We start from the raw sequence: 12,644 nt of genomic DNA, 5'->3' as shown, positions 1-12,644 counted from the left end.
AACTGGTCTCAAATTCCTGCACCGGCCCTCCTGCATCCCTGGGGATATACACTGTTGACTTCTTGTTTACAACCTTTCAGTGGTGCTCTCCTTTGCCTTCAGAAAAAAAGATCCAAATTCTGGAGCAAGGCCAGTTTTCAAGGAGCCTTGTGCCTCCTTACGGCCTCTGGACCTGCCACCCTGGCCACTGTCCCCGCTGCCTCGTGCTTGCAGCTGCCTTCAGCCCCTGTTCAGCCTGAGCCCTGGCCTCTCTGGAGGCCTCCCCTCATCCCACCTTCCCTCCATGCCCCCCAAAGCCTCTCCCACTCCACAGCAGGGCATTTATCTGTGCACCTGCCCCTACCAGCCAGACCTGCAGCCACCTCTGGGCCTGCAGCTTGGCTCACCGTGCCTAACACCTGACACTGCCCCTGCCCTTGACAACATCTGCCTGACAAAGCAACCTCCAGCAGGGGAAGAATACGGTCCCTCAGGGCAGCCCCCCATATCTTAGAGGGTCTGTGCGTGTAAACTCAGTCACTTTAGTCGTGTCCAACTCTCTGTGGCCCCATAGACTGTAGCCCGCCAGGTTCCTCTGTCCATGGGATTTCCCAAGCAATAATACTGGAGTGGGGTGCAATTTCTTTCTCCAGGGGATCTTCCCAACCCAAGGATCGAACCTGCATCTGTTGCGTTGGCAGGTGGATTCTTTACCCTCTAAGCCACCAGGGAAGCCCTAGAGTGTCTGTAAATGCTCATTAATAAGTCTGATCTCCCCATTTTATCCTGGAGAATCAGAATTCAATACAGCTTCACGTGCTATTTTCTAAAAAAGGTGTCAACAGCTCAAAAGATTACTTCCGAGTCTAGGGAAAGGCAGGCCAGAGAACACTACTCTCTAAACCCAGCATCCTCAGAACCAATAGCTGAGTAGACACACACCGAGAAATCCGTACACTTGTGATCTGCAAAGACCAGTGAGAAACAGGAAAGCAACAAGCATGTCGTGAAGCCAGCTGTCCTGGCTCATTTTCACTTACAGAACAGCTTAAACACTTGATAAATGAAATCATGGCCTGAGGAGGCAGCGGGGCAGTCAGTGCAGAGGCCCCGCGGTGGGTGTGTGCAGGTTTCAGGGTCACGGGCCGAGCAGGCGCTTTTCTGCCACTGCAAACACCTGGGCTTCCCCTTGAGACTGAAGCCTGATGCGCAGCTAAATGTTTCAGACTTTTCAACACTCAAACAAAAAGGCCTTGGGGAAGAACCTCCCTCGGTTCTGCCTGAACCTCCCAAAGCCATTCTCATCCTGACTGGCAGAGGCACGACTCAAACCAAAGGGCTGATCGTCCAACATGCTCCACCTGCGGGTACGAGTACAGGGGCCCCAGACGGCTGGGAAGCGGCCTTCTCTGTATAAACGGACCGCCCTCAAGGAAGGGCAGGCAGACCGGCGCCCCCCCCCACCCCCGGTTCTGACCCAGGCACGCAGAATTCAGATACAGCTCAACATGATGCCTGCAGACTCGTCTGTGTGCTTCTCTCTATGGACGGGAGTGGTTCCCCTGCGCCAGGCTCCGGCAAGCCCGGGGCAGCCACCCAGCCAGCCCCTTCCTTCCTCACGATCTTCTTCGCTGCTGCTGGTTTGGAATCACTGTCACAGAACCTGACTCTTCCATTTCTGCCCCCATAACCAGGTGCAGGCACACTGTCAGAAGCACGCAGCATTGCCCGGTTACTAATTTCTGTCTCCTCCCTCAGTGGCAAAGATCAGACAGACAATGGCTGTCAGGACAGACACACACAGAGAAGCAATCTACTGTCTGAAAAGCTAAGCCTTAATTTCAAATACCTCACATTAAAAAAGAGATTACCTGTTCAGATGTATGACATGCAACTTCACAGTGTTAAAACAGATTCTGAAATCCTCCCAGACAGAATTTCCCATGAAGCCTTACAATTATGATGGCAAACAGTTCAACAAAGGTGCAGCAGAAAGAATTAAGTATGTGGAGAAAGTAACCACTGGAAGGAAAAGTACTAACATCTCACATGAGCCTTCTCAAGGTCAGCAGTGTTCCTGCCGGGCTGCGGTGGCTTAAAGACTTGGTGAAGAGTGTAGAAAAAGACAGCATGAGCATCGTCGTCAATTCAGTAATTTTATTACGAGATAAACTTTCTTTAACTTTTAGGGGGAAAATGTGAGTAGTATACATGAAAGCAACATAAAACCAGTCTGTGTGTGAGTGTGTGAACGGGCAAATGCATGGAGAGATTCTCAGAAAGCCAGTGGCCAGCTGCTCAGGAGCCACCGAGTAGGACAGATCACGGGGCCCGGTACTGGCGGGGGACCCTGAGCTTCACGTTGCAGAGGCTTCTGTTTTGGTTCACAGGTTTTGTTTACAATAAATGTGTGCTTTTTACATTTAAGAAAGAAAAGAATAAACCCCAACAATCAATCAAGTCTGGGAACCAACGTTTTAATCCAAAAGAAGAAGAACAAAAATGCTACAGCCAAAGATTAAAAGCTATTCGAAAAATTTTTAAACTTCAATATGATAATCAGTTCAAAACAGCTCTGAAAGAAAAGAGCAAAATGTAAAATTTTATTAATGAAAATAAATGATAAAATATGCTAAGAACACCTCAAAACGGCTAATTAAGCATATCTAAATTAAGGCGAAAGTACAATTAAAAAAGTCTTCTTCTCTACAGTTTAAGAGTGTACTGGTTGCTAGATCTTCCCAGATTAGCACTAGGGTGTTCTATCTTAAGTGTTTGGCAAATGTTACATGTGTTCTGGCCATTTTGTGGAATTACATGTAAAATACTCATTTGCAGCATTTTTATAATCTATTTATAATACTGCTAATAATAACAAAGAAAGCTGACAGTGAGAAAAGATGAACAAAAAACTAACCAAACCAGTATATGATTATAACATATAAGTTCAAAACATCCTGAAGTTGACTACCTTTCCGACACTGATTTCAGGAAACCTCTCTCGGACACCGTCTCTGCACAGAGCAGCACTCTCCTCTGTGGCTCACGGCTGAAAGCACGCTGAGCCACAGAGGCAGACTCCTCTGCGCATCCTGACTAACCATCATCTCGGCATCTCCCTGTCTCCTTAGCGTCCTCTGAGGCCAAGTGCACCTCCCCCGCCCCACCGCCAGGGGCACCAGGACAATTAACACCAGGTTAATTGAGGGGGCTGAGGACGTGTTTGCCTATCAGGTGAAGGAGTGGGCCAGGGGACAGAAGAGAATCAGAGAAGCTTAAGGAACTGGAAATCAGTCAGCAAGGAGAGAAAACCAGTAACACAGGGGGAAACAGCAGGAAGGAGATAGGTTTCTTTCTTTCTTTCTTTTTTTTTTTTAATAAATCAGTATTTTTTAAAGAATCAGGAAAAAGAAACTTGGGTTTAGTCTGTGGTCCTTAGATAAGAAAATGCATGTCTAGGCTTAGCACATAAATGCTGTTCATTGTGGCTTCTGAAAGTGACATAAGACTCCCGTCTTCAGGATTAAGTAATAAACACAGGGAGAAAACCCCCAGCCTCTACTCGAGGGGGGCAGGGCAGGTGGCAGGTTTGGTTCTGTTTGCTCCTCTGGGAGGGGAGGTCGGGGAGAATGACCTGAGGCAGCCCGCCCCTTCCCGACTACGCAGGACCCAAGAGTGGCGGTGGGGAGGGTGACCTGAGGAAGCCCGCCCCGTCCCGACTACACACGACTCGGGCAGTGTGTGCTCACCAGGCCGCTGGTGTGGTTGCACATGTCCCACAGGGGAATAAGTGCCAGGGTCACCCGGGAGCCGTCCTCCGTGGGAATCTGGTTTTGTCGAGTCATAACGGAAGAGACCGCCCACCTGCAACAATCCAAAGGAAAGAGGCTGATTAGGGCCGGCACATCAGAGAGCCCAGGGCAGTCACAGTTCAACCAAAATCGAGGTACCTGACTTCTCAGAATTCTTTCCTAAGTTGCAAAGGTGACAAGTGGCCACCTTCATCGTCATTTACAATTTACTTTTAGGGTTGGTTGGGGGGGTTGTTTGGTGGGGGGGTAGGGAATGGAAGGAAAGGAAGCCAGGGGCAATCAAGGAGTCAGCAGTTAAGGGTGGGGGTGCTTCTGGGGAAGAAAGTGGCCTGGTAGGAGGGCTGGCTGAGACCAGAGCTGGCCAGTCCTCTGCAGGTCCCGAGCTGGGCGGCCAGGGGGACCCCAGGCCTCTTTCACACAAACGCTGACTCTGTTCCTCCTTGCAGCCTCAGTGAAAAGCAAGCAATATAACTCCTTTCTGATCAGAAATCCTCTAAGAATGTTTCAAAATGTGGAATGCTATTTTTTACTATGCTGTGTGCTACACTGAATCTTTTTGTTTAAAAAAAAAAAAGCCCCTACTTCAAAGCACTAAAATAGTCTACTTAGAAAGAAAAAAGATCCTCCAGACCTCCCCACACTAATGTTAATCTCAGGCAACACTTGGCTACAACAACTAATCCCCACCAATACAGGTTAGTGGAAATTTCCACATGGCTATGAAAATGCGGCTACTTACCCCAGCTGTCCGGAGAAACTTGGGAAAGACTTCTTTTTTTTTTAAAGGCTTTAAATGGTCATGCAAACCACTTCTTATCAAAGCTCTTCGCACTTCTGAGACCCCAAATTCACAGGAACCACCCTCCAACACATGCCTCATGCACATGCACACCCCCCCCATCACCCTCCCACACACCAACCTGTAGTCCTCGTAAGTGAAGGAGTCCTTCAAGGGCAGTTTGTGGGCATGAGGATGGGTCTGGGAATGAGGAAGTTTTAGAAAGCAGAGGTGAAAAGAGAAAAAGGGAAGACAGAAATCAGTCAGCAGAATTTCATTATTTAGCTGCCTAACGGATCCTAACAAGAGCCAAATGAAGCAGGAGGCGTCCAGCCGCGCTACCGAGGGCTCATCGTGCTATTATGTGCTCATACATCACTGTCAACTTAATTTGTGGTGCCCAGCAGCCGCCATAAATCTGCTGCTTGTATTCTGATACCAGGGCCCACAGACAAGGCACACAAATAAAATTTAAGGTGGACTGAGTTTACAAAAGGTAGGCACACCTGCACGATGAGTATCTGATCAACACAGAAACCCAGAGCCCAAGTCAGGTCCCACCTGCCTCCACATCCTGTCTCATACTGTGTGGGACAGCCCTTACAAAGAGTCCAAAGCTCTTCTTACCTCAGTAAAAGGAGCAATTAAAGGTACTAGAATAAACTGAAACTTCTCTCATTAACCTCTGACTTAAAATCATTTAGAAGGAAATCAATTTGTTATGTGCAAATGAATCACACACATGCCAGATGCAGCTCAAATACAGAAAATCAAGAAAAAATACAGTTCTGTAAATTATGAATTAAATTTTACAAATAAATATAATGAAGATAAAATTGAGATCGGCACATTTAAACTTCACTACTTTTTTTTTTTCTCTAGACAAAAGATCATTTGATAAAAATATCCCAAATTTCACACACTGGAGAAAATTTTAAGCATCTCAGGTTCTCGCTCCATAACACTCTCCCCACACACACCTTAGACCTTTCGAGCACTTAAAAAACTTTGTCTCAATTAAGAAATTAAAAGCTGTAACGGTATAATTTTAATCTTCGGTTTCCATTACAGGCTGATGGACAGATTGCAGTAAGTGATCAAATGAACAAACGGTGATTTCCGAGACACCCATGCAATCGGCTGCACTGTCTCTGCACCACGGTTAATGCACGAAGCCCCATGTAGTATGCAGTTTTTACTCTTGACGCATTAGCATCACAAGTGCACGGCAATTTATCATCGCTCACGGTAATGTACTCGCTGGCACCGGTACGCAGGACAGTGGGGGACGAGGTAAAAGTGGCTCAAACCGTAAATCAATTAGAAAACAAAAGCTGGTGCTCTGCGCGCGATTTTAGGCAAATTATATATTACACGAGGCTGCCAATTGGGCGCTAGCTCCCAGGTGCCTGCTTCTCCCCTCTAACCCTCAACCCAGTTTTAACCCTTTGGAAGAAAAGTCAACATAAGGAAATACAGTCACACAATATTGTGATGTTGTGATAATAAAAATGTGGTAATAATCAAAATGAAATTAAAGAAGATGCAATTTAAAAATAACCTATTGCCCAGGGGCATTCTCTTGCTGCATTTTCTAACTAGGAACATTAGGCAATCCTGTTTCTGGTTAAAAACAACAACAACAAAACCCTATACCATGGTCAAGCACAGCAAAGATGGGAGAAGCTTCTCATTACCTCTTCTTTGAATAGATGAAATGTTAAGGCTGTGCTCCAAGACGCCTAAAGATGCTTTCCATTTAATTATGGAACTTGACCACAACGGTGCTCACGTTTTTTTCTCATAAAAGTACAAATTCAGCAGACAGGAACTTCCCTACACCCCAAACTGTGATAAGTACCACAGAAAAGCTTCCAAACTTAGAGAATTCTATTGCTAGAATTTCCTTTCACTTATAATGAAATGAAGTTTCTCACCGTCTGACATACTAGAAATGTGGCACAGCCCATCTCTCCTCAAACTCTAGGAGGTGGGAAAGCGTTGCTGCTTTTGTTATTTTAAAATATTTTAAGTTCACTTAAACTGTGGAATGCACTACGGTATTTTCAAAGTTGGTAAATTCTAATGCTAAAACCGTTAAGTATTAAAAATTTCACCCCTCCCCCTCAGAAAATTTGACTTATTGGAGAAAGATGAGTTTTCAAAATCAGAACGCTGAATGTCACAATGACTTGAGGAAGAATGCTCCAGACACTCAAACATCTGTAAATAGCTTTGGACTCTACGAAAACTCTTCAAACAAGGGCCACCTCCCTAAGGACCAAAAAGATGGAAAATTAACTCTCAAAAATGTCTCCCTTCCTACTATTTATATACATTTCTTACCAAAAATACAAGTTCATGTTCATTGTCCTGACAAAGTCGTAAAGAAAACTCAAGGAAAAAAAAACGTGCAAATGCTTTCTGCAAATTAATTTTGAAGATTATTTTCGCTGTAGAGTTATGTATATTTGCAGAATCTCTTAGAAACAGTTGTTCTTATGTGCTTAAAAAATAAGGTGTGCCCACTGTACGTAATTCTGGTTTAAAAAAATATTTATGTTCTGCCAAACACATTCACTTAACAGACTGAAATGGAATTTGAGGCTATAGAGAAATGCAAGTAACTGCCGTGTCAATGGGGCTCTCACTACTGTGACACCAGTGCCACCTACTGGCATCATAGTGGAATACATTAGAGCTGCAGGGTTCTTGAATTAACAGTCAGGGTGTGAGGCCTTCAGAGAAACTTACCCTAAACCCAAACTGGGTTTATCCAGAGTGGTTACTAGCTCAGCTTCACTCAAGAGAAATTTGGTTTGTTAAAAATAAAAAATCTAACCTGCCCCTTTAGATTATTATATAATAGTTTTACAAGAATCTTGAAACAAATATTGAAATGATTTGCATGGGTGCAAACACTGCATGATTTGCATTTAACTTTAAATATACGTATTTTCACACACCCTGAAAAAATAAACAAGAATAAGAAATGTGTCTATTCCAGACACTGTTTAAACTCTGGACAGATTTTTTTTTAACACATTAAGTCTCAAGGTTTAAAAATACATCTTCCAAAAATTACAATATTAATCTGAAGTTACTTGCAAGTTCCTAAAAATGTTCTTGGATGAAACTTACTACACTTATACTTTATGGGGAGGATAACTGAACATTCCTCACTTTATAGAGCAAAATCCTATAAGGGTTTTGTTTATCTCCAGTACAAGACAGTCCTAATAGGTACCTTAAAAATAGAAATCTAAATGAAAGCAGAAGATGTGGCTAATTGATTTAAGCTGAGATAGCTGTTTCCAGGATGTGCCTACCCACACATGGGATGGTGAGGGGCTGTCTGGCTTGGACAACAGTGACCCCATAAACACAGTTTAGAAACCAGCCATAGATTTTCTGCAGATTTTTAAAGTGATTGATATTTTCACTTTCTTATGCATTATAAATATTCAAAGTTGAGATATGAACAGTTGCTGCAGCTCATGCTGAGACCTGAAGCCCTGCAGAGCTCACTTTTAAAAGAAGATTCTTGTTTGCTTATGTCAAGCCCGGCAGCCCAGGGAAGCCCTCCCCAGTCCCTCTTCTAGCGGAAGAGGCGTTCCAGATGAGACACAATAATACTGTACCTAGTACAAAATAATCACTGTGTTTGGGAAAGATTAATATCTAAAATCGTTTGTTTGGCTTCAATAAAAAGAAGTAATATTGCTAAATATGTAAGTATGACATTTTGAAGAATTTACCATATTGCCTGGGTCTGGTAGCTATGCTTAAGGAAATTAAAAACCACTACAGTCAGCATATTTCATCCTTATTAAAGTTCTGTCTTGAACTATCACTCACATAAAACAAAAATAAACCAAGAAGAAATTTAAATAAAAAACCTATGGATTACAAGAGTTTGAATATGAAAAAAATGAACAATATTCTGGCTTTAAAAAATTGATTTAGCATGCAGCTTCTCTTTATAGTCCCTTGATAAAAATGAAATCTCCCTAACAAACACTTAATAAAACCTGTCAATATCTCTAGAAAGAAAAATGACACAAATGCATTAAGTATTAAATACCCTTGGAAAAAGTCACATATTCCATGAATTTTTGATGTACTATCTTGACATTAATGTAAAACCTTGATATTTATAATTGACAGATATTTAATAAAGTGTAAAAGAAGGTGGCTGCTGTGCAGCGTGCAAACTCCTCAGGTTGATCAGAAATGAAAGATACAGTCATGTACTTAAACTAAATAAACAGTTAATATGTGCTGCACGAATCAGCTGCAGTCTTATTTCAAGCTCACACAACAAACCTTCACAGAGAAGCAAAATAAGCAGAATTCATTACTATGTGAATTCCTAATTCAAAAGCATCTCGTATGTGAAACGGTTCTGAAACAGCTCTGCACGTGAGACAAAACACCTTCGAGTTAGGGTTGGTTTTTGTTTTTAACATTTGACAGTAAACATTTCAAAAATAAAGATAAGCACTTTCAGAACTACATGGAGAGGTATTTCCTAAAACAATTCTTTAAAACACACACACACACACACATTTATCTGGAAGAAAGACTCAACATCCTCTGAGGAAATTAAAAAAAAAAAAAGGATTAAAACACACAAGTGGTCTCTAGGACATAAACACTTCTCAAAATTAGATCTTTACTTTTCTAAAAAATACTCATCTCTCACCTTAACCAGTTTTTATATGGAAACTGAGTTGAATACATTTAATAATCACCTTCCATGAGGCATTTAAATATATTAAAAGGAAAGTAGCAAAGTTCAAAAAAAAAGACTCCTAAATACTGTATTTTAAAAAATTTATAGCCTGCTATATTATCAATTGTTAATCTGAAAAATATATACGGTAGTTCAGCAACTTAACGACGGTTCTACAGTATCAGGATTGACAAAATACAATTCAGAAATTGTGCCTAGTTGCTCTGATTAGAACTTTCCAACATAACACGTCACAGGTTGTATTTGGCATATATACTAAAAGGCAGGGGACAGGGAGGAGAAGGAAAATGTACACTTAGAACACTGAGGTTCCCCTTCTAGCTCCAAAAGCAGACTAATTAGAAGCAACGTGTCAGGCAGCGATTTCTAGTAGGTCCGTCAACCCTCCTGCTCATATTTCATTTTCTAAGTGGATATAACACAGTTTAACAGAATGACAAATTGCAAAATATCTATTGAATCTAGAATTTAGTTTTGATGACCATAAATCAGAATCAAAGCATGCTTGGTTCATACATTTGGCTCTTGAGGGAAAAAAATCAATTTTTAAGACTTTTATTTTTAAACACAGATTACATCCAACTCTTTAGGGAATTTTTCATCATAAAGTTCTCTGAACTCACTCAATACGATCAAATAAATACATCAATACACATTAAACTGCTTGCTTTTTGCTTATATATATAATTTCTATAGCAAATATGTATTACCTTAAAATAAAAAATTTAATTTAATTAAGAAAATGAGATTAGTGGAAAAACATCAATACTGTTCAATAAATTTATAAAATTACTTTACAATGGAAGAATTGTTTTCTTTTATTGAAACACTGAAATCTATAACCTACATCCAGGTTAGATTAAACTGAAATCTACGAAACACTGCAAAAAATATGTCTGTTTAAAAACTTTACTGGTTACCATTTGTATTCCCTGAAGAGGGGCAATCGGCCACGAATCAAATTTAGTCATAATCAATCTACACTTTTGACTGTCAATCATTTGTTCACTCAACAAATATTCACTGACTCCAAAAAGAGATGAACAGGTCAGGACTAGAAACTCAACAAACATTGTCTTTACTGTCTGTCTTGTACACAACGCTCTGAGAGGTGGACGCGGTCACCACTCTCAGGGGGGCCTGCCTGGCAGCAGTCAGATAAGTGACTTTAAAAGAAAGGTGAAGCCAGAAGTTACAGCCCAGACACCCTCCTCCACCCCCAGGCTTCCCTGCTGTGTCGGCCCAGCCCTGCGCCCTTCTCCGTGTGTGTGTGTGTGCACATACGTGCACATTTGGTTTATGTTTCTTGGCCCAAGGAGGCATGGGGGGCAGGAGCCATGTCCTGTCTGACCACTCGGGGATCCCCAGTGTCTCGCGGGAACCTCACTGCCTGCCCACCCCAGTGAGAGGCAAACACTCCACCTGCCCTTTGCCCTGGGCAGTGGGGGGAGCTGGCATCGCGCTTACAGGATTTCTTCTGCATGAACCTGCAGTGGCCTCCATGACAGGTGAGCAGACAAGAGGCAGCACCAGGGTCGCCAGGCAAGTTGGCTGTGACCAGATTACAGCCCTGGGTTATCTGGTCTCCACATTCCTCTTCAGAGGGCCGTGCCCCGTGAGCACTCCTGCCACCCAGGGAAACCACCATATGCTTCCAGAGTAGCAGGTCTGGGTTTCCTTTGCCTCTGTCATCCATCTCTTATGAATGGGGTATTTTTCTACAATAGGGCCAAAGGATCTTCTGTTTTTTGTTTCCCCCAAATCTAACTTCAAACACATTTACTCAAGAAAGCTCTACTTTTAAAAATCTGTAGAATCTAAAAAAATGGCTCAGATGAACTTACTTGCAGGGCAGGAACAGAGACGCAGACGTAGAGAACAGACGTGATGATACAGGAAGGATGCAAAGGGGATCAAGATGAACTGGGAGACCGAGACTCACATCTACACACTCCCATGTGTAAAACAGATCGCTAGTGGGAAGCTGCTGTATAGCACAGGGAGCTCAGCTCAGTGCTCTGGGATGACCCAGAAGGGTGGGAGGGAGGTTCAAAATGGAGGAGATACATGTATACACATAACTGATTCACTCTGCTCTACAGCAGAAACCAACACAACATTATAAAGCAACTATACTCCAATTAAAAGAATCCACTGAGGAGCAAAATGGACCAAGCCCAGCTGTTCCCTGTTCCAAATGGTCAACAAATGTCCGTCCAGCACACTCCAATGCACCGCAGCAGAGGTACACCTTTAAACAGCACTGTCCTTCCTGGTCACCTCAGATGACCTGACCCCGAGCCTGTGAATCTGAAAAGGGGGCCAGACAAGAGACCTCTATCTTCTAAGCTCTTAAATCTTTTGGCTTATTTGCCTTTGACACTCCTCTCCCCCAAATACCTTAATCTACAGATCAACTTAAGGACTCTAAACCATGATCATACCTCTTTTCTGGTATGCAAAAAGATAACAACTAGAAAGCAATATTTGCAACTTCTCAACTTATCACTAAAGAAACCAGAAACAAATAGAATGGTAAAAAGCAGCTATCACTTTAGATGAATATACCTGAATCAAAAAAGCAGGCTAGAATTATTTATCATCAGCTTCACAGTATTCTTTTTATTTCAGCTACTTTCAGTTCAGTTGAGTTGCTCAGTCATGTCTGACTCTTTGCGACCCCATGAATCGCAGCACGCCAGGCCTCCCTGTCCATCACCAACTCCGGAGTTCACTCAAACTCATGTCCATCGAGTCAGTGATGCCATCCAGCCATCTCATCCTCTGTCGTCCCCTTCTCCTCCTGCCCCCAATCCCTCCCAGCATCAGAGTCTTTTCCAATGAGTCAACTCTTCTCATGAGGTGGCCAAAGTACTGGAGTTTCAGCTTTAGCATCATTCCTTCCAAAGAAATCCCAGGGCTGATCTCCTTCAGAATGGACTGGTTGGATCTCCTTGCAGTCCAAGGGACTCTCAAGAGTCTTCTCCAACACCACAGTTCAAAAGCATCAATTCTTCGGCACTCAGCCTTCTTCACAGTCCAACTCTCACATCCATACATGACTACAGGAAAAACCATAGCCTTGACTAGATGGACCTTTGTTGGCAAAGTAATGTCTCTGCTTTTGAACATGCTATCTAGGTTGCTTATAACTCTACTTCCAAGGAGTAAGCGTCTTTTAATTTCACGGCTGCAATCATCATATGCAGTGATTTTGGAGCCCCCCAAAATAAAATCTGACACTGTTTCCACTGTTTCCCCATCTATTTCCCATGAAGTAATGGGACCAGATGCTATGATCTTAGTTTTCTGAATGTTG

At 42.7% G+C, this 12,644-nt stretch overlaps 1 protein-coding gene across 1 annotated transcript in view; it reads right to left on the bottom strand.

Moving 5' to 3' along the window:
* The window catches only part of SETD3 (SET domain containing 3), a 74,502-nt gene that overhangs the window by 9,611 nt on the left and 52,247 nt on the right, over positions 1-12,644 (bottom strand). Inside the window, 2 exon segments of the mRNA XM_010851373.1 lie at positions 3,729-3,843; positions 4,712-4,770. Coding sequence (XP_010849675.1) covers positions 3,729-3,843; positions 4,712-4,770 — 174 coding nt within the window.

Source organism: Bison bison, unplaced genomic scaffold, assembly GCF_000754665.1.
Source record: "Bison bison bison isolate TAMUID 2011002044 unplaced genomic scaffold, Bison_UMD1.0 scf7180017864302, whole genome shotgun sequence".
Taxonomy (NCBI): Eukaryota; Metazoa; Chordata; class Mammalia; order Artiodactyla; family Bovidae; genus Bison; species Bison bison.
Note: the sequence above shows the minus strand (reverse complement) of the source record. Positions and strands in the feature narration are given on the sequence as shown.